Source organism: Pongo abelii, chromosome 1 (genome assembly GCF_028885655.2).
Source record: "Pongo abelii isolate AG06213 chromosome 1, NHGRI_mPonAbe1-v2.0_pri, whole genome shotgun sequence".
Taxonomy (NCBI): Eukaryota; Metazoa; Chordata; class Mammalia; order Primates; family Hominidae; genus Pongo; species Pongo abelii.
The window spans coordinates 181157509-181180818 of record NC_071985.2 but is presented as its reverse complement, the minus strand read 5'-3'; the positions used below and the strand labels follow the sequence as shown (position 1 = coordinate 181180818).

The window sequence follows — 23310 nt, the reverse complement described above, 5'->3', positions numbered from 1 at the left end:
AGCTACTCAGGAGGCTGAGGCAATCAAGAATCACTTGAACCCAGGAGGCGGAGGTTGCGGTGAGCCAAGATTGTGCCATTGCACTCCAGCCTGTGTGACAGAGTGAGCATCCGTCTCAAAAAAAAAAAATTGTATGTCAGTTTATTGTATTTTGATGACACTATTTTTCTCAAATATGAGACCAAAGATTAATGTTATTCCAGAAGATACTTAATAAATAACAACAACTACTTGTGATGTTACCACCTAGATGCACCTCTGCCTGATGATTCCATTTGTTTTTTTGTTTTTTAAGACAGAATCTCACTCTGTCACCCAGGCTGGAGTGCAGTGGTGTGATCTCTGCTCACTGCAACCTCTGCCTTCTGGGCTCAAGCAATTTCTGCCTCAGTCTCCAGAGTAGCTGGGATTACAGGCGCCCACCACCAAGCCCGGATAATTTTTTTTTAATTTTTTATTTTTAGTAGAGACAGTGTTTCGCTATGTTGGCCAGGCTGGTTTCAAACTCCTGATCTCAAATAATCTGCCCCCCTTGGCCTCCCAAAGTGCTGGGATTACAGGCATGAGCCACCGCACCCAGCCGATTCCATCTGTGATAGTAACCAAAGTTTACGCTTTCACTGCCGTAAGTTAAATTTAATCGGCCGGGCGTAGCAGCTAACGCCTGTAATCCCAGCACTTTGGGAGGCCAAGGCGGGCAGGTCACGAGGTCAGGAGATCGAGACCATCCTGGCTAACACGGTGAAACCCTGTCTCTACTAAAAATTCAAAAAAAAAAATAGCTGGGCGCGGCGCCAGGCGCCTGTAGTCCCAGCTGCTCGGGAGGCTGAGGAGGAGAATGGCGTGAACCCAGGATGGGGAGCTTGCAGTGAGCCGAGACCGCGCCACTGTACTCCAGTCTGGGCAACAGAGCGAGACTCCATCTCAAAAAAAAAAAAAAATTAGTCATTACTGTGTTTGGTATCACCTCACAATTTTAAATAGGTGACTAGTGTACATGTGCTATAAAACGAATCAGAAATAATGTGACGGTACGGGCTGGGCGCAGTGGCTCACACTTGTAATCCCAGCACTTTGGGAGGCCAAAGCGGGCAGATCTTCTGAGGTCAGGAGTTTGAGACCAGCCTGGCCAACATGGTGAGACCTGTCTCTACTAAATATACAAAAATTAGCCAGGCATGGTAGTGCGTGCCTGTAATCCCAGCTATTTGGGAGGCTAAGGCAGGAGAATGGCTTGAACCCAGGAGGCAGAGGTTTGCAGTGAGCTGAGATCACGTGAGACTCTGTCTGAAAAAAAATAATAATAATGTGGATATAGGGATCATTAATAAAGAAATAGCAGAGTTAAATGGCAAAGAAAAGGTAGTGGAATGGCAAAGTGCCACATGTTCCTTCCACCTTGCATATATAAATGAGTAAAATTAACACATCATTTAAATCTGCTTTGTACATTGAAAATCAGTGTACTGATAACATAGTAGAAAATGTAAGCCACATGCATCTTTTTCCTTTCAGCTTGATGTGACTGTGCCTTCTTACTCTGAGGTACAGATTAGAGCTTCATTTGTAAGACCTGAAATTATATTTAGACATTATTTTTTTCTGAGTTATTGAAAGCTTTTATATATTTTCATGGACCTGAAATATTTTAGAGAGACCATTCTCTTAATCTTAGATACATATTAGAAAAAACAAATCTAAGTCCTTTCAAACCTCTTTTAAAAATCTAAAACTTGGTAAAAATGAATAAGTTGCAATAATACACATGAATTCTGATAATATTAAACCTAACCTACTTGTAAATGTTTATGCAATTTTATATCTTTGCCTACCTTTCTACCCTTCAACTCCTCTGTCCCCCAACCTCAGCACTGTTGACATTTTGAACTAGATAATTGTTTGCTGTGAGAGCTGTCCTGTGCATTATAGGATATTTAGCAGCATCCCTGGCCTTCACTCACTAGATGCTAGAAACACCCCTACACTCCTAGTTGTGGTAATCAAAAATATCTCTAGAGGTTGCCATGTATATGTACCTTGCAGGCAAAGGGCAGGCACCCTTAGTTGAGAAACACTTCTTTAGAGAGGAAAAAAAATTATACCTTCCTTGCAGTATAGATTTAACTGTGTAATATCTCCAAGGACATGTTTTTCTAAAGTTTTTGTTCAGATTTGGAAGACTTTATGCCTCTCATAATTAGTAAAACTTTTAGTGTAGGGGCAGCATTGATTTTATAAGTGTTTCACATTGAAATAAGAAACCAGTTAGTAATTTTTGATCTCTTCAGAATATAATCAAACCTATAATACTGTGCTGAGGTCATGGTATTGCTGTAATTGAAATCATCGTAACAAAGTACTTAATGATAGTCAACATTTATTAAACATCTGCGTGCCAAGCATTTTGCCAAGGACTTACTGGACAGTGGTACAAGATATTTTGCATGGCCTCTGTCTTTTGTAGCTTACGATCTGGTGGGGAGAATAATTAGACAGCTAGACAAATCAATATGTATTATATCCCATTTCAGCTTCACAATATCCCTTTGAGTTGGTTGTTGTTGGTTACAGATGAGAGAGCTGAGGCTTAGAGAGTTAGCTGCCTACCTAAGATCACATAGCCTAGTAAGTGCTGGAATTCCAGATTTGAACTAAGGTGTGTCAAAACCAGAGTTCATACTATTCATTAATTTATTCTGCTTTTGCTGTTTTCATTTATATTTGATTATACTCATTCTTGGCCTTTTAATTTCCTCCTGTCCCTCCTCCCCCACCAAAAAAAAAGGGAAAGTAAGAGGTTTACCTGCCTTATATAGGTACTGAGCACCTACCATGCAGAATTCATTCCTTAAACCGTTATAGAAAAGAAATCCCATTGGTATTTCCAAGGACATTGCTGTTTCTCCTTTTTCAGGTCTTAATATAGGCATTATTTCCTCCCAGAAGTCTTCCTGGTAGCACCTGTACAGCATTTGTGCAGAGAAGGGTTAGGTGCCTTTCATGTGTGCCTCCACAATGCCCTGTATCTGCTTTTTATTATAGCACTTATTAAATTATATTGTGAATTCTTTTTTGTTAATATTGCCACTGCAGTTTTTTTGAGGAGTTAATACATCTCACAACATCACACAGACAATTAATGCCACATAATAGATAGATGGCATGTGTGTACACTATAGCAGCTTCTCTGCCCTCCCCCCATCCTGGTGTTGTCTTCTAACCCTCACAGGATAGTTGTACAGGGAAAACGTACAAAGTAATAATACAAGGTGGCAACCATAAAATTTCTGAATATTTGAACCTAAGATGGAGAGGAGTTTTACTTTTTGTTCTTCTTTCCCTCTTTCTAAAATTGATTTTTTGAGAACCAAGATATTTGTTACTTTATATAACCCTTAACAAATCTGAAATATTCCTCTTTGGGAACATCTAGTATACTATATATAACCTGACTTGCTTATTCACTTGGGTTAAAAACAGCTTCTTGAGAAGGAAAAAAAGCTATTGCATTAAATGTATACATGAAAATATGGATATGATTTTCAGAACCAATCAGATATGAACATATATATGTCTTAGAATAGGAAACACATTAATTAAAATTTTGTTATTTTTACTTTGGGATGTTTAAAACTTGTTGCAAAGTGTGAACTCAGGAATATACTGCCTTTTTGAGTTTTGGCAGTTTAAAGCAGATAACAACTTTTGAGAAGAAAAGACACTTTTTGCCATTATTGTGAAACAATATGATAGTACTTTCTGTGCTTAGACCTTCAAAACATGAAAAAGTAGAAAGTGCTCAGTTTAGGGAGTGAGGAACAGGGAGAGCAGTAGTGGATCTCAAAATTCATTGAATGCACTTAGGCCAAGTAAAGTTTCTCCATACCCCTAATTTTCTACTGTCAGTACTGAATATCACTAATATTAGTACTATCCAAGCTATCAGTATTTGTGATTTTTTTTTCCCCTTCCAGAGCTTAATTGGCGTCTTCTTCAGAAACTTTAAAAACTAAGGTTGGGCGCAGTGGCTCAGTCCTGTAATCCTAGCACTTTGGGAGGCCAAGGCAGGTGGATTACCTGAGGTCAGGAGTTCAAGACCAGCCTGGCCAACATGGTACCACACTGTTTCTACTAAAAATACAAAAATTAGCTGGGTGTGGTGGTGCATGCCTGTAATCCTAGCTACTCAGGAGGCTGAGGTAGGAGGATCGCTTGAACCTGGGAAGCAGAGGTTGCGGTGAGCTGAAATCGTGCCATTGCACTCTAGCCTGGGCGACAGAGCAAGACTCTGTCTAAAAAAAAAACTAAAAGACTATTTGGAATAAGACAAGCTTCTCTGACCTTTTTTGTATTCATTAGTTCATTGATTTGGTATAATAAATTATATATAGGGTTTTTTTTGTTTTGTTTTGTTTTTTAATGTTACCAAACAAAGAAAAATCCGAGGCTGTCAAAAACTAAAGTATAGGACTTCGGGAGGCTGAGGCAGGGGAATCGCTTGAACCCTGGAGGCAGAGGTTGCAGTGAGCCCAGATCATGCCACTGCACTCCAGCCTGGTGACAGAGCACGACTCCATCTCAAAAAAAAAAAAAAAAAAAAAAAAACTAAGGGATGGGGGATTTCAGAGACAGTTTCATACAAAGGTCAAGTAAATAACCAGCTTTTTTTTTTTTTTTTTGAGATGGTCTCACTCTGTTACTCAGGCTGGAGTGCAGTGGCATGATCTTGGCTCACTGCAATCTACTGCCTCCTGGGTTCAAGCAATTCTCCTGCCTCAGCCTCCTGAGTGGCTGGGATTATAGGCGCACCACCACATCTGGCTAATTTTTATATTTTTAGTAGAGACGGGGTTTCACCACATTGGCCAGGCTGGTCTCAAACTCCTGACCTCAGAAGTTCCACCTGCCTCGGCCTCCCAAAGTCCTGGGAGGATTACAGGCGTGAGCCACTGCGCCTGGCCAATAACCAGCTTTTTGAAAGGAATTCTTAGGCTGACTTACAGAGTATCATCCAGAACCAAATTTCTGAAAATGTTTTATGTTCTGTAACATTTGAAAATATTTGAATGTGCTTGTTATTTGGTAATCTAGTTGAATGTAGTGACTGTGCTGTCACCTTTTCTTCCCCTAATTGCATGAATCCATTGACAAAAGATCTGTTTTATTTCTCAGAAACAACAGATTTTTTCCATTTTATTTGGTAAGAAGTGTAACCAAAAAGCACCTTCCGATTCAGATGCCCTAATTGTTCCAAGTTGCTTCATAGAGTTTTATAATTATATTCAGAGGACAGCTTCTGTCTTAATTAGGGTATAATTCAGCCTCCATGAAACCCTTCCCTGTCTTTCCAGGTATAATCAACCCTTTCTCTCTACTTTCACTGCTGTTAGCCTAAGTTGCTCTTCTATAATATGTTTTTCACTATCTCATATCGTGGTGTATAATGGTAACTTATTAACCCAGTAGTCTGTTTTCAGTAGCTTATAAAGAGTCTTGACGGCTGAGAACATGTTTATTCATTGTTTGTAGTATAGCATGCTGATTCTCTGTGATGAGTTTGCTTAGAGCCTATTAAATTTAAGAGGTACTGATTATTCCAGGTGGGATTGTTCTGCAGTAAGTTAGCTATAGGGAGCTAGGGCTTAGAGAAAGCTTAAGGCTGGGAATATAAATTTTGTAATTGGACACATAAGTTTTACTTTTTACATTTTCCTCTTCCTGGTTCTTGTTTTTTCTGAACCAGTTGTACAGAAAGAGGACCTAAAGTTAATGATGGGCTCTTCCTGCAGTTCCTTCTTCGTCCAGCTAGAGCCTCAGGTGCCCATAGATAGACAGCTCTGAGTACACGAGAGTAAAAGGGAAGCACCGTGTCCTATTCACCTTACCATTCCATAGCATCCTTCTTTCTCTCTTAGGGTCCTGTTCTTTTAGCTTTTTGTTTTGTTTTTTACTGTGTGTGTGTGTTTGTGTGTGTGTGTGTGTGTGTGTGTGTAGATATATCTATATATATATATCACAAAATTTGCCATTTTGGCCAGGGTTTTTTTTTGTTTTTTTGTTTGTTTTTTGTTGTTGTTGTTTTGAGACGCAGTCTCGGTCTTTTGCCCAGGCTGGAGTGCAGTGGTGTGATCTCGGCTCACTGCAAGCTCTGCCTCCCGTCTTCACGCCATTCTCCTGCCTCAGCCTCCTGAGTAGCTGGGACTACAGGTGCCCGCCACCACGCCTGGCTAATTTTTTGTATTTTTAGTAGAGATGGGGTTTCACCATGTTAGCCAGGATGGTCTTGATCTGCTGACCTCATGATCCGCCTGCCTATTTTTTGTATTTTTAGTGGAGATGGGGTTTCACCATGTTAGCCAGGATGGTCTTGATCTGCTGACCTCGTGATCTGCCTGCCTTGGCCTCCCAAGTGCTGGGATTACTGGCATGAGCCGCTGTGCCCGGCCAGCTATTTTTAACTATACAATTCATTGGCATACATCAGAATGTTGGCCAAACATCACTACTGTTCATCTCTAGAACTTTTTTCATTTTCCTCAACTGAAACTTGATACCCATTAAACAATAACTCCTTATTCCCCTCTACCCCAGCCCTGGTAACCGCCAATCTACTTTATTTTATGGATTGCCTATTCTAGATATTTCATATGAATAGAATCATGCAGTATTTGTCCTTTTGTGCCTGGAGGCCTGGAGTACCTCACTTAGCTTAGTGTTTTCAAGGTTCATCTAGGTCATAGCGTATCAGAACTTCACTGCTTTATAGCTGAATAATACTCCATTGCGTGCGTATACCACATTTTATCCATCCTTATTGGCATCTTTTGTACTTAAAAGAGCTTTCTTCCCCTCAATATAAAAATATATTGCCGGCTGAGTGCGGTGGTTCACACCTGTAATCCTAGCACTTTGGGAGGCTGAGGTGGTCGCATCACGAGGTCAGAGTTCATAACCAGCCTGGCCAACATGGTGAAACCCCATCTCTACAAAAATACAAAAATTAGCCACGTGTGGTAGCATGTGCCTATAATCCCAGCTACTCAGGAGGCTGAGGCGGAAGAATCGTTTGAACCTGGGAGGCGGAGGTTGCAGTGAGCCGAGATCGTGCCATTGCACTCCAGCCTGGGCAACAGAGCAAGACTGTCTCAAAAAAAAAAAAAAAAAATTGGCTGGGCATGGTGGTGCACGCCTGTAATCCCAGCTACTCAGGAGGCTGAGGCAGAAGAATTGCCTGAACCTGGGAGGCAGAGGTTGCAGTGAGCTGAGGTCATACCATTGCACTCCAACCTCGGCAACAAGAGTGAAACTCCGTCTCAAAAAATATATATATCTGTATATCTATATAGATAATAGATATTGCCATTGTAGAAAATCAGGAATATAGAGAAAATGTCAAGAAGACAATATTCAGCTGTAATCCCTACCACCCAGAGAGAGCTACTATTAGTCTTGTATTTAATCTTTCCCATCTTTATGTGCACTATATATATGTACTATATATATGTAATATATATATGCTACATACACACACATATATGATTACAGCTAGATGTACAATTTAGAATCCTTTTTTTTTTATTTGGTCAGGTGCAATGACTCATGCCTGTAACCCCAACACTTTGAGAGGCTGAGGTGGAAGGATTGCTTGAGGCCAGGAGTTTGAGACCAGCCTAGGTAACATTGTGAGATGCTGTCTCTACAAAAAAAAAAAAAAAAAGGCCGGGCTGGGTGGCTCACGCCTGTAATCCCAGTACTTTGCGAGGCCAAGGCAGGTGGATCATGAGGTCAGGAGTTAAAGACCAGCTTGGCCAAGATGGTGAAACCCCGTTTCTACTAAAAATACAAAAATTAGCCAGGCGTGGTGGTGGGCATCTGTAATCCCAGCTACTCAGGGGGCTGAGGCAGAGAATTGCTTGAACCCGGGAGGCGGAGGTTGCAGTGAACTGAGATCGTGCCGCTGCACTGCAGCCTGGGTAAGAAAGCAAGACTCCATCTCAAAAAAATGAAAAATAAAAAAAATGTAATTCGCTGGGCATGATGGTGCTTGCCTGTGATCCCAGCTACTCAGAGGGTGAGGCAGGAGGATACTTTGAGCCCAGGAGTTCTAGGCTGCAGTGAGCTGTGATCTCACCACTGCACTTCCAGCCTGGGTGACAGAGCAAGACCTTGTTTTTTTTGTTTGGTTTGGCTTTTTTGTTTGTTTGTTTGTTTTTTGAGATAGAGTCTCACTCTATGCCCAGGCTGGAGTGCAGTGGCACAGTCTTGGCTGACTGCAACCTCTGCTTCCCAGGTTCAAGCGATTCTCGTGCCTCAAACTCCCAAGTAGTAGCCGGTATCACAGGTGTGTGCCACCGCACCCAGCTAATTTCTTTTTTTTTTTTTTTTTTTCGAGGCGGCGTTTCACTCTTGTTGCCTAGGCTGGAGTGCAATGGGGCAATCTCGCCTTACCACAACCTCGGCCTCCCAGGTTCAAGCGATTCTCCTGCCTCAGCCTCCCGAGTAGCTGGGACTACAGGCATGCACCACCATGGCCGGCAAATTTTGTGTTTTTAGTAGAGACGGGTTTCTCCATGTTGGTCAAGCTGGTCTTGAACTCCTGACTGCAGGTGATCCACCTGCCTCGGCCTCCCAAAGTGCTGGGATTACAGGTGTAAGCCACCACACCCAGCCCCACACCCAGCTAATTTTTGTATTTTTAGTAGAGATGGGGTTTCACTGTTTTGGCCAGGCTGGTCTTGAACTCCTGACCTCAGGTGATCCACCTGCCTCAGCTTCCCAAAGTGCTGAGATTACAGGCATGAGCCACTGCATCCGGCTTGTTTTTGTTTTAAAAGAATCATTTTTATTTTTTTAATTTTTAATTTTTTTATTTTGAAACAGGGTCTCACTCTGTCACCGAGGCTGAGTGATTCCATCACTATGCCTGGCTACTTTTTAGAATTATCTGTAGAGATGAGGTCTCCCTATGTTGCCCAGGCTGGTCTTGAACTCTTGGCCTCAAGCAGCCCTCCCACCTCTGCCTCCCAAGGTGCTAGGATTACGGGCATGAGCCACCACACCCGGCCAATAATCATTTTTTAAAATAGCCTTATATTATAAAAATTATTTTATGTCATTAAAAAACCTCCTTTTAATCATTTGTAGGTATCTACATACATTCCAGTATATGGGTATACTGTACTGTAATTTAACACTTTTTTATTATTTATTATACATTATAACGTTTTGATAATAAAAGAATCATGTGTTGAACTTTTCAATACATAAATATATCTCTCTGGGTCGGGCGCAGTGGCTCACGCCTGTAATCCCAGCACTTTGGGAGGATCATGAGGTCAGGAGTTCATGACCAGCCTGGCCAACATGGTGAAACCCCATCTCTACAAAAATACAAAAATTAGCCGGGCATGGTGGCACGCTCCTGTAGTCCCAGCTACTCTCAGGAGGCTGAGGCAAGAGAATTGCTTGAACCCAAGAGGCAGAGGTTGCAGTGAGCCAAGATCGCACCACTACACTACAGCCTGCTGGGCAACAGAGTGAGACTACGTCTAAAAAAAAAAAAACAACCATATATATATATATATATATATATATATATATATAAAAAATACATAATTAAAATATATTTTTTAAAATATATATTATATAAATTATAATTATATATTATATGTAAATAAATATTTTATATATTTATATATAATAAAATATATGTATATTTATATATATATAAATCTGAGTTCCTTCAACTCTCTTGTTGCCCAGGCTGAAGTACAGTGGCGCAATCTCGGCTAACTGCAACCTCCACCTCCTGGGTTCAAGTAATTATCCTGCCTCAGCCTCCTGAGTAGCTGGGATTACAGGCACACGCCACCACGCCCAGCTAATTTTTTGTATTTTTAGTAGAGACGGGGTCTCATCGTGTTGGCCAGGCTGGCCTTGAACTCCTGACCTCAGGTGATCCACCCGCCTCAGCCTCCCAAAGCGTAGGGATTACAGGAGTGAGCCACTGCGCTCGGCCTCTGTAGATTCTTGAAAGTGTAGTTACTGGCTGAAAGAGCCATGAACATTTTAAGAACTCTTCATGCATTTTGTCAAATTGCTTTTCAGAAAGAATATGCCAGTTCACACTACCTACAGCATATATAAAGAGAATTCCTAGCTGGGCACGGAAATTCTTTTTTGTACTAAAAGTACAAAAAAGTAGCCAGGCATGGTGGCGTGCGCCTGTAATCCCAACTACTTGGGAGGCTGAGGTGGGAGAATTGCTTGAACCCAGGAGGTGGAGGTTGCATTGAGCAGAGATAGCGCCACTGCACGCCAGACTGGGTGACAGAGCGAGACTCAGTCTCAAAAAAAAAAAAAAAAAGAAAAAGGCCGGGCGCAGTGGCTCACACCTGTAATCTGAGCACTTTGGGAGGCTGAGGCGGGCAGATCACGATGTCAGGAGTTCGAGACTAGCCTGACCAACGTGGTGAAATCCCATCTCTACTAAAAATACAAAAATTAGCTGGGCGTGGTGGTGGCGCATGACTCTAATCCCAGATACTCAGCAGGCTAAGGCAGGAGAATCGCTTGAACCTGTGAGGCGGAGGTTGCAGTGAGCCAAGATCGCACCACTGTACTCCAGCCTGGGTGACAGAACGAGATTCTGTCTCAAAAAAAAAAAAAAAAAAAAAAAAAAGAATTCCTGTCTTGTCAGACTTGTCACCAGAGAATAAGAGAAAGTGATCCCAGCATATGTTATAGACTAATGATAGCATAAGCTTTAGCTTAATAATAGCCATTAGAAATAAGCAGATGCTGAGCTAGAATTGAATGTGAAGGATACTGACTGACTTATAAGAGCGTGTGCAAAGCCCATAATCCTCAAAATCTCACATTATTCAGTCTCACAACACCCCAGACGCTTGTATGCTTTATTCTTAAGAAGTCAGTTGTTTCACCCTATTAAGCTGTAAGAAGAGGCTAGGTGTGGTGACTTGTGTTTGTAATCCCAGCACTTTGGGAAGCCAAGGCAGGAGGATCACTTAGGGCCAAGAGTTCAAGACCAGCTTGAGTAAAATCATGACACCGTGTCTCTAAAGAAAATAAAAAATTAGCCAGGCATGGTGGCACATGCCTGTAGTCCTACCAACTTAGGAGGCTGAGGCAGAAGGATCCCTTGAGCCCAGGAGTTTGAGGCTGCAGTGAGCTGCTATAATCAAGCCACTGCACTCCAGCCTGGGAGACAGAATGAGACCCTGTCTCTTAAAAGATATAGGAAGAAGTCAGTAAAAGATCAATTTTCTGGTAAACATTTAAGTGCCATTACATGTAGGATGGAGTAGGCAACTGCTGGCTGGGCGCGGTAGCTCCTGCCTGTAATCCCAGCACTTTGGGAGTCTGAGGCGGGTGGATCACCTGAGGTCAGGGGTTTGAGACCAGCCTGGCCAACATGACGAAACTCTACTAAAAATATAAAAATTAGCTGGGCGTGGTGTCACAGCCTGTGATCCCAGCTACTTGGGAGGATGAGGCAGTGGAATCGCTTGAACTCAGGAAGCAGATGTTGCAGTGAGCAGAGGTTGAAGTGAGCTGAGATTGCGCCATTGCACTCTAACTTGGGTGACAGAGCGAGACTCCATCTCAAAAAGAAAAAAAAGAGACAACTGCTAATTCTCTTTTATCATTCTCAGTTGGATTCAAAAAAAGTCACAAACAATTAAAGCCTCCATGAACTGAGAGGGCAGTTATTAGCAAGAGCTATGGAGTCAAATATAACTTTGTGAGCCTCCTCTAGCCACAAAAATGTACTGCAGCATAGGAACAAAGTGAGCATCGAATTTACCAGGTAGGAGGCTACTATGACTAACTTACATACCCTATGCAGAGCCCAGCAAAGGTAGGGTTTGTTAAGGTGTTTGATAGCAGCATAAAAGGGCCACCCAGCAGTTGCCAAGAGTGACTTAAAATGCCCCTAATTCTGGAGGGTAGGTTGGGCTGATTCTGAAAGGTCAAAACTATAGGAAAAGTCAGGCTAAAGATACAGCCCAGGAGATTCTGGGCATCTTCATTGGCGGCACTGCTGGGGCTGTATTTAAACCTTAATGTGACCCATCATCTAGCATTTGGGGAGTTGGTCTGACAACATCTTTTTTTTCCTTTTTTTTTTTTTTTTTTCCTTTTTTGAGACAGGATCTCGCTCTGTCACCCAGGTTGGAATGCAGTGGTGTGATCACAGCCTCGACCTCCTAGGCTCAGCGATCCTCCCACCTCAGCCTCCTGAATAGCTAGGACTGTAGGCATGTACCACCATGCCACCTGGCTTGCTTTTGCTTTTTTTTTTTTTTTTTTTTGGTAGTGATGGGGTTCTCGCTGTGTTGTCCAGGCATCTTGAACTCCTGGACTTAAGCGAGCCTCCTACCTCAGTTTCCCTAAGTGCTGGGATTACAGACATGAGCCGCCATGCCCAGCCATGATTTTAGAATAAATTGTATAGGAGGTATCCATTCATTCATTCAGCAGATTTAAGTGATTATTATGTATTAGATATTGAGGGAAATACTATGTCGAATAAGGCATGGTCTCTGATCTTAAGAAATTAACCTTTTAGTATGATCAGTGATTTACAAATGCAATTATACTACAAGACAGTTCTGTATAGTAGCAGTAAGTGCATAAACCACCTTAAGTTTTCACAGAGAAAGAAGCATCTTACCTCAATCTTGGACAAATGGGAATGTGCAAGATGGAGAAGTAGGAAATGGTTCTTCTAAACAGTGAAAACAGCATATATAAATACACTAGGAATGAGAGGACAAAGTTTACTGCTAACTACTAGACACATCAGTTTTAAAGCAAAAAATGAGAGCAAGGGCATTCTGTGGTTTGGACTGGAGTCTCAAAATGCCTCTTTCTCCTTAGCTCAAGTGGCATCCTTTACCTTCAGCTATCTTTAGGAAAAAAAAACCAAAAACAAATTTTGACCTAAAGGGGGTGTTTGGTTGAAAAAGAGACCTCAGTGCTGGTATAGTTGCTAGTTTAATAGTCCTTTTTATTTGGCTGCTCCTTGTTCTTATATTGTACATATATTATATGGCTTACTTAAACCACACAGTATAAAATCACTGAAAGAAGTGAAGTCTCGATATTAAATGCATATAATTTGCTTTATGACTTTAACAAGTTCCTTATCCCTTCTTTTACCCAAAATGGCAGGAGAGGTGTCTAACTGGTCTTGTTCAGCCAAACAATTCATCGTTTGATAGTTTCTAATAGCTTGTGCCCAGAAGCCTTATATAACCATGTCATTTGCTGAGAAGGAAGGAATGTTAGATAAAAATAAAATAATTTGAATTAGTCGGGCATGGTGGCGCACACCTGTAATCCCAGCTACTTGGGAGGCTGAGGCAGGAGAATCGCTTGAATCCAAGAGGAGGAGGTTGCGGTGAGCAGAGGTCACGTCACTGCACTCCAGCTTGGGCAACAAAGTGAGACTCCATCTCAAAAAAAAGAAAGAAAGAAAGAAAGAAAATATTCTAGCTGTTCTACCTTCTAGTATTTCTCTATATTCTAAAATTAACTAAACTCTCCATCCCTTTCTGGACCTTTCTATTCCTGAAGCTGCATCTTTTAGACCACTCCATTTAAGACAGCCATGAATAAATTTATTTATGTTTCACAATCTGAGATGGAATTCATCTTGCTTTTCACACTAAACTCAAGCATATTTCAAACTAGAAAGACCTATATATCAGAATGTAAAATATAACAACATTTAGCCTTCAGAAGAGAAAATTGAACATAAGGAAAAACTCCATGAGTTTATTGTTTTTGGCTCCATGTTAGCCTCTTGTTTTGTAGCCAATAAGATACATTTTATCTGTATACCTGTGTTGTTTTTCTTTTGTGTTCTTGATTTGGCCTGTATCCTGAAATAAATCATTCTCTGGCAAGCTCTCATGAGGCCATGGAATTTTCTTTTTCTTTTTTTTTTTTGAGACAGTGTCTTGCTCTGTTGCCCAGGCTAGAGAGCAATGGCATGATCTCAGCTCACTGCAACCTCTGCCTCCCGGATTCAAGTGATTCTCCTGCCTCAGCCTCCGAAGTAGCTGGGATTACAGGCACCCGCCACCCCACCCAGATAATTTTTGTATTTTTAGTAGAGATGGGGTTTCACTATGTTGGCCAGGCTGGTTGTGAACTCCTGACCTCAGGTGATCCACCCGCCTCAGCCTCCCAAAGTGCTGGAATTACAGGCATGAGCACCCAGCTGAATTGAATTTTTGTAGGCAAATAAGCGTTTTAAGTATGAGAATGACTTAGTAGGAAGGAAACTAAAGAACAAGTTGGGAAACCCAGGTTAAAGTCCTCGGTTTGCACTTAACAAGCTATTTGTCCTTGGGTATGTTGCTGACAAAGAGCTTTTGTCTTCAGTGTTTATTTCTTTAACATAAAGGATTTGAATTGGAAGACTTCTAAGTTCAACAAATATATAGCCTGAATTTTTTGAACAATATTGATTTCAGATTTCTTGTGACTTTAATGTCTGTAAATAAAAAAATGTCTCAGATTCCAATATTTGAGACTCTGCACCCAGAAGCATTTTAGAAATCTTTTGTTTTTTGGGGTTTTTTTTTTTTTTGAGACGGAGTCTGACTCTGTTGCCCAGGCCAGAGTGCAATGATGCATTCTCGGCTTACTGCAACATATGTCTCCCAGGTTCAAGCAATTCTCCTGCCTCAGCCTCCTGAGTAGCTGGGGTTATAGGTGCCTGCCACCATGTCTGGCTAATTTTTGTATTTTTAGTAGAGACAGTGTTTCACCATGCTGGCCAGGCTGGTCTCGAACTCCTGACCTCAGGCAATCCACCCGCCTCGGCCTCCCAAAGTGCTGGGATTACAGGCGTGAGCCACTGCGCTCGCTCGGCCTTTTTTTTTTTTTTTTTTTTTTTTTTTTTTTTTTTGAGAAAATCTCACTTGGTAGCCAGGCTGGAATGCAGTGGCACAATCTCAGCTCACTGCAACCTCTGACTCCCTGATTCAAGAGATTCTCCTGTCTCAGCCTCCCAAGTAGCTGGGATTACAGGCACATGCCACCACACCCAGCTAATTTTTGTATTTTTAGTAGAGACAGGGTTTCACCATGTTGGCCAGGATGGTCTCTATTTCCTGACTTCGTGATCCACCTGCCTCAGCCTCCCAAAGTGTTGGGATTACAGGCCTGAGCCACCGCGACTGCCCTTTTCTTTTATTTTTTTGAGAAAGAGCTTCACTCTTGTCGCCCAGGCTCGAGTGCAGTGGTGCGATCTCACCTTACTGCAACCTCTGACTCCTGGGTTCAAGCCACTTCTGCCTCAGCCTCCGAGCAGCTGGGATTACAGGCACCCGCCACCATGCCCGGCTGATTTTTGTATTTAGAGACGGGGTTTCACCATGTTGGCCAGGCTGATTTTGAACTCTTGATCGGCCCACCTTGGCCTCCCAAAGTGCTAGGATTACAAATGTGAGCCAGCGCACCTGGCCTGAAATCCTTTTTTAAACCACATGATTTGGTCTTGATTGGAAAAATATAGTCCTACCATATCTTTTATTCTTTTCCCATTCTAAAATTATGTGATTCTAGGCTAAATGCAGAGCAATATCCCATTTCACATCCACTGTCATCCTTCTGAAGCCCAGATTTAACCCACTTTAACATTTAACTTTTTACCAAAACTGTAATTATCTTCAAAACTATATAATTTATCTTTTCTAAAGTTAATATAACTCATAGTGCCATGTTTTTAGAACAACTGGATTGAATGCTTATTGTGTGTGATATAATTAATAGAACCCTAAGTGTAATAGTGAGAGAGGGAAGGGTATAGAATTTAAATAGTGATTTTTGTCAGAAAAACCTGGGGAAATTATTTGTGGGTTTAGTTACAATTTTCCAGGGATTTGCCTTTATTTTCTCTGTGTTCCAGGTCTTGCCTGAAATTTAGAAGCCCCTTTCTTTCCCTTCCTTTCTGGTGCTATCAGTGGTGGTGATCACCTCTGAGGAAGAAAAGCCCTCTTCCCACTGTCCATGGAGAACACTCAGCATCTATGCTTGATTGTGACAGGGTGGATTTTGGATGGATCATGAAATGCTTCTAAAGTAGCCAAGAGTTAACTCTTCCTAACCTTTTTATATAGTAAGCATGTTACCACCAAGGTAACTTACCCAGGGGAATCAACTACATAGTGGAATCACATTATTCACACATTTAACCTACGCAAATTCAACTCTACTGAAAAAAACAGAAAGTACATGAGTGAGAGAGAAAAATAACAATCTTAAGTAGCACATGTTAAACCTTCCATTTCAGTAAGTCCCAGGCAATGGATGAAATCAAATCTGAAATAGTCAGTTCATATTGGTGAAAGTTATGGAAAGAATGTGAGGATGATTTTTAAAGGTTTCCTAGTTGATAAAGCATGTTCAGGTCACTAGGCAAGTGGGTGGGACAACTTCTTTGACCTTTATGGGGGTTATTAAAGATTGTTGAGAAGCTACCCTTAAGAATTAGAGGAACTGGCTGGGTGTGGTGGCTCATGCCTATAATCCTAGCACCATGGGAGGCCGAGGTGGGCAGATCAGGAGTTCGACACCAGCCTGGCCAACATGGTGAAACCCCATCTGTACTAAAAATACAAAAATTAGCCGGGCATAGTGGCACGTGCCTCTAATCCCAGCTACCTGGTGGAGGCTGAGGCAGGAGAAAGGTTAGAACCTGGGAGGCAGAGGCTGCAGTGAACCAAGGTCATACCACTGCACTCTAGCCTGGATGACACAGCGAGACTCTGTCTCAAAAAAAAAAAAAAAAATTAGAGGAACTAGCAAAATCCCCTACAAAGAATGGCATGATTAGAACAAGTTGAAATTTTTATAAATGTACTAAGTGCTTGAAGGAATGAAACACCTGGTTACATTTCTGAGTGTTCTTTATGGATTTTCAGTGGTTGTTTTTACTATATACTATTTCCCCTTTGTAACCAGTCCCCTAAGTAAGATGCTACCCTACCAAGTGGAAATTGCACTGATTTTGTTTGACAGTATAAATTGAGTAAGATAATGAGTAATTTCATTAAGAAGCTGATTTGTGGCTGATACTTCCATTTTTTAAAAAAACGTGGGCATGTACTTCTTTCTCTTAGAAGTCTTTGAATTTAAAATCTAGATTCTATAATGAATTGACTATTTCTTGTCCGTCCTAGTAATTTGTGCCATCTACACCATTTTACTTTATTACTATGATCTTTTTCCACGAATGTCCATTGCTTGGCCAGTTACTACCTTGGGATTACATAACTACCAAGTAAAAAACCATAATTGGCTGAATTGCTTTTTAAAAATGTATTGTTTTAGTGTACCTAGCATGTGAAGTACATTTTTCTTCTGTGATCATACAGGTGAACATGATTAAAGATGATGGGACAGTTATTCATTTCAACAATCCCAAAGTCCAAGCTTCCCTTTCTGCTAATACCTTTGCAATTACTGGTCATGCAGAAGCCAAACCAATCACAGAAATGCTTCCTGGAATATTAAGTCAGCTTGGTGCTGACAGTTTAACAAGCCTTAGGAAGTTAGCTGAACAGTTCCCACGGCAAGGTAGGTATTTCAATTTAGTAAATCTTTCTCTCCCCACCTTACTTAAAGAACCTAATCATTTAAAAGGTGTCCCATCTTAATTTGGATTTGCCTGTATGTAATTATTTTACTTTCTATAAAGTTATTTCTATGCTTCATAAAATTTTGAGTTTGTTTGTTTAATGATTATGTAGTGTGACACATAGAATATTCAGAAACATGGCTGGGTGTGGTGGCTCACGCCTGTAATCTCAGCACTTTGGGAGGCCTAGACAGGTGGATTGCCTGAGGTCAGGAGTTCGAGACCAGCCTGACCGACATGGTGAAACCTTGTCTGTACTAAAAATACAAAAATTAGCCAGGCACGGTAGCAGGCGCCTATAATCCCAGCTACTCGGAAGGCTGAGGCAGGAGAATCACTTGAACCCAGGAGGCGGAGGTTGCAGTGAGCTGAGATCATGCCATTGCACTCTAGCCTGGGCAACAAGAGGGAAACTCCATCTCAAAAAAAAAAAAAAAAAGAATATTTGGAAACATTTTGGTAGTAATAATAGTAAGTTGAGAAGTAATTACGTAAAAGGGTAGTGCCCAGATCTTCAGGCCATAATTTTATTTTATTTCATTTTATTTATTTTTGAGACACAGTCTTGCTCTGTCTCCCAGGCTGAAGTGCAGTGGTGCGATCTCAGGTCATTACAACCTCCACCTTGTGGATTCAAGCAATTTCCATGCCTCAGCCTCCCAAGTAGCAGGGACTACAGGTGGTGTGCACCACTGCACCCAGTTAATTTTTGTATTTTTAGTATAGACAGGGTTTTGCCATGGTGGCCAGGCTGGTGTTGAGCTCCTGGCCTCAAGTGATCCACCTACCTACCGCCTCCCAATGTGCTAGGATTACAGGCGGGAGCTACCATGCCTGGCCCATCATTTTAAATAGTTAATTTGAGATTCACTGCTAATTAATGACAATCAGAAAATACTGTTGTATGGCTGGGCGCAGTGGCTCACTCTTGTAATCCCAGCACTTTGTGATGCTGAGGAGGGAGTATTTCTTGAGGCCAGGAGCTCAAGACCAGCCTGGGCAACATGGTGAGACCCTATCTGTACAAAAAATACAAAAATTAGCCAGGTGTGATAGCACATGCCTATAGTTGTAGCTGCTCAGGAGGCTGATGCAGGAGGATCACTTGAGCCCAGGACTTCAAGGCTGCAGTGAGCTATGGAATGCCACTGTACTTCAACCTGGGTGACAGAGGGAGACCCTGTCTCTAAAGAAAAAAGAAAATAATGTTGTCAGACATCTATGTTTTTGTTAAATATTGATTGCCCTATAAATGTGGCAACCATAAGTTCTGAATTTCCAAGATAGTCCTGGTTTCAAATGTGTCATGTTGCCCCTAAAAATGAAAAAATCTAGTATTGCAGTGCCCATACTACCTAGTTAGATATTTTCTTACACCAAAAGAAATGAAAAAAACTTTTTTTTTTTTTTTTTTTTTTGAGACAGAGTCTTGCTCTGTTGCCCAGGCTGGAGTGCAGTGGCATGATCTTGGCTCACTGCAGCCTCCACCACCCGGGTTCAAGCAATTATCTGCCTCAGCCTCCCAAGTTAGCTGGGATTACAGGCGCCCTCCACCGCGCCTGACTAATTTTTATATTTTTAGTAGAGACAGGGTTTCACCGTCTTGGCCGGGCTGGTCTTGAACTCTTGACCTCATGATCCACCCGCCTCAGCCTCCCAAAGTGCTGGGATTACAAGCATGAGCCACTGTGCCTGGCTTTTTTGTTGTTGTTGTTGTTGTTTTTTTTTTGAGACAGAGTCTCACTCTGTTGCCCAGGATGGAGTGCAGTGGATTACAGGCGTGAACCACCATACCTGGCTGAAAAAAAACTTAGTTTTTTATTTGGAGAATATGGCCACTGTAAAGTCTTTTTACTCAGTGATCAGTTATTCCACTTTGCATATAAATTTTATCTTTGTAGGCCATGTGTGGTGGCTCATGTCTGTAATCCCAGCACTTTGGGAGGCCAAGGTAGGTGGATCCCTTGAGGTCAGGAGTTCGAGACCAGCCTGGCCAACATGGTGAAACCCCATCTCTACTAAAAATACAAAAATTAGCTGGGTATGGTGACATTTGCCAGTAATCTCAGCTACTTGGGAGGCAGGGAGAATCGCTTGAACTTGGGAGGTGGAAACTGTAGTGAGCCAAGATCGCATCACTACACTCCAGCCTGGTCAACAGAGTGAGACCCTGTCTCAAAAAATAAATAAATAAAAATAAATAAAATAAATTTCATCTTTGTCACACATTGAAATTGCCAGCTGTGTTATCAGTGTATTAACTGATTAATTAAATTAAAGTTTTATTTATTTTTAATGTTACTTAAGCAAAAAAATATGAATGGCATTTTAGATTGACAATATTTAGCTATTTCTGAGCAACTGTATGTGATTTATACAGGAAAAAAGGGATAAACATTATAAGTTTTCTTTAAGGTCTTTGTTCTCAATGACTAATATTAAAATAAATTTTTTGTAGTCTTGGACAGTAAAGCACCAAAACCAGAAGACATTGATGAGGAAGATGATGATGTTCCAGGTAAGTGACATTTCCTTAGACTTAAGATTTTAAGCATCCTGTTTATCTCCTTTCAGTCATTGCATAAATGACTTTTAGGTTTGTGTTGATTGTAAGCTCATGAATTTAAATCGATTCACAATAATGTGGATAGGATCTAATGAAAAACAATGTAAGCCCCCACTTTAGAACCTAGAATCAGAAATTGTCACACAAAGCTCTGCTGCCTGGATTTATTGAAATCACTGTGATTATAAATTTGCGTAGCTATTGTTATAACATTTCTGTGTGAATTATAATTGACATATGAAAATGCTATTCACCTCAGTAATTTGCATAGACAAAAGATGAACATTTCTTTAGGATTACTGTCCTAAGCAAATAATTAAATCATTGTTAATAAAATGCCACCAGTTCATTTCTGCCTCCTTATGTTTTCAGGCTAATTCTGGTTGTACTAATTTTATTTTTTGGGGAGTTAGGAGTTCCATTTACCTCTTTTTCCTTTTTTGTATTCTTTGATTCATATACTTTGTTTTTCTTTTTCAGATCTTGTAGAAAATTTTGATGAGGCATCAAAGAATGAAGCTAACTAAAAGTTTGGTTTTTGGAAGCTGGCATGGACTAGATTTAACAAATCAGCTATGTGGTTCCAAAGTTTTACAGACACAGAGAACATCACCTGTTACTAGTTCAGTAATATAAATATTTTGTATATTAATAATGCTGTTTGTTCAGCATTTTTCGGTCATTTGATTTTGCATTTTGCACTTCCTCCCAGGATATTTTTTTGGTCAAAATATGAAGTATTGGTGCAGTTTGAGGGTGTTTTGGTTTTTGATTCCTGGTTTTTTTGTTTTTTGTTTGGGGTATTTTTGGTGTATGTATGTTTATGTATGTGTGTGGGTATGTGTGTATACAGTGGAGAGCAAATTGGAAAACAGTTCTATTTATCCTCCTCCCTCCCCAGTAGAAATAAAAAAAAATCTTTACATTTGTTACTTTTCTTTTCCCCCCATAAGACACAGAATTAATGGAAAGTGAGTATCTTGGATTTCAGATCTGAAGAGATTTTTACCATTAGTGGTTTGATTTTAATTTGCTTGGTTAACTATCATATTTTTCATACACTTCTCTGGGTTTAAAATGTCTTGAAGTATTTTGCCACTGGCTTCATGCTAGAGTAATGGGTAACATATCTTTGGTATGATTGCCTTAGATTAACTTACCTAGTCAGACCCAGAAGAACTTCTTTTACTAGCTTGCTTCCTAAATGCCTTTTTTCCTCTCCTTTTGGTCTCCAAATGGCCTGGTCAGCTTTTGGTAATATTCTTCCTCATCTTCCACCTAGCTTGAGAAGGATGTTCTCCATATAGAGTTAAGCGAGTGCCTAATCCCTCCTTTTGTAAGATTTTGTTCCCTCATCTTGAGGAACAACTTCATCTTCAACTTTTTATTTCTCCCCGATGTTACAGTTTGGTAGATTTCAAACTGGAATAGCTAGCATGTGCTTGCTAAATAATTTTATGCCAGTCTTATCCTGTATCCTAGCTGTTCTTAATAGCAGGTACAAAAATGCCTGTTTTTCAGCAAGGTTGAAATTGGGAATGTCCTTTTGAATCAGAAGAAAATAGGCCATAGACTCATCCCCCAGCACAAATGGGCATTCTATGAAATGGTACTGGCCCTAGGAGGATTTCCTCAACCACTCTCCTACTTTTGGCCTTGAACCTACCTCTGGGTTGGATCTTACTATTGTAGCTGCTCACTATACCCTCCTGCATGCTTAGAATAATGCTTTGGGGGAGCACTGGTAAAACACAGTATTTATTTTTTTACCTCCTTTAAGAGGACTTGGAGGTAAGTTGCATTCATTCACTCAAGTTTCCCTCTTGCTGTCTAATAGAAGCTTACTTTTTGCTATATAAGCATTTGTTACAGCCAATATTTAAGGACAAAATTTAGAAAATATATCATTTCCTGGCCCATCATCAAACTAATACAGCTTAACCTTGCAGCTACCAACTTTTGTGTCAAGCTAGATATCTTTATTTGATATCTAAGGTGCAAGACCAACAATATATTAAGAGATCTGTAGACATGAAGGCAAAGCTCTTGTATTTTTTTCATCCAAACACCTCAATTTATTTTATAAATTCGTTCATTTTTCCTGTTATGTTTTATATAATATATGGACTAAACAAAATAAAATAACAGTACAAAAGAGGAGAATATTTCCTCTTGTGCTTTTCTTGATGTTGTGTACAGAATTTCCTTTTATATTATTCCTCTACCCTCCACCTGTAAATGAATATTAGTGCAGTAATTGTTTGAAATAATGCCTCATCCAGTGTTAGGTCAGTAGCTCCACGGTCTACACAGTCCAGAATTCTTTCTCTAATTGTCCCGAAGGGGGACATTGTGGAGGCAGAGTTAGGGGGAACCACTTCAAGTGGTTAGGGACAGATAAATAATAGGCAGTATAGCACATGAAAGAAAACACACACTTGGAAGCCAGGAGACTTGTGTCCTAGTCAAAATTCTGGCATTATGTGACCTTGGACAGGTCATCTAACTACTCTGAAATTTATCATCAGTCAAATAAGATTTTATTCTGTTTTGTTTTGTTTGAGATGGGGATTTGCTCTTGTTGTCCAGGCTGGAGTGCAATGTTGCAGTCTCAGCTGACTGCAACCTCCACCTCCCAGATTCAAGCAATTCTCCTGTCTCAGCCTCCAGAGTAGCTGGGAATTTTTTTTTTTTTTTTTTGTATTTTTAGTAGAGATGAGGTTTTACCATGTTGCCCAGGCTGGTCTTGAACTCCTGACCTCAGGTGATTCATTTGCCTCGGCCTCCCAAAGTGCTAGGATTACAGGCGTGAGCCACTGTACCCAGCCCAAATGAGATATTTCTAAATCTAAAGTTTCTTCTGCTTCTGCATTTCTGTGAATCTCATTCGAAATTTTTCAGGGAAGGGATTTTATCATTTATTCAGAGATGTCTTTATTTTTTATTAATACCCATAAAACGTTTGTGTATTTGTTTCTTCCTCTTTCTCCTTTTGATCACATTTTAGCTACTCATCTAGAGGATCTCTGGCCAGTATTCCCTTTTATTGTATTGATAACAATTCTTA

General features: G+C 40.7%; 1 protein-coding gene across 3 annotated transcripts in view; it reads left to right on the top strand.

Annotated features, from left to right (window-relative positions):
* The window catches only part of BTF3L4 (basic transcription factor 3 like 4), a 32133-nt gene extending 9729 nt beyond the window's left edge, over positions 1-22404 (top strand). The window contains 3 exon segments of one of the 3 annotated variants that reach the window (NM_001131880.1): positions 17415-17616; positions 20136-20195; positions 20724-22404. In NM_001131880.1, the coding sequence (NP_001125352.1) occupies positions 17415-17616; positions 20136-20195; positions 20724-20770 (309 nt within the window). In that variant the 3' untranslated portion in view covers positions 20771-22404. 3 annotated transcript variants of the gene reach the window in all.
* The last annotated feature ends 906 nt before the right edge of the window (positions 22405-23310 follow it).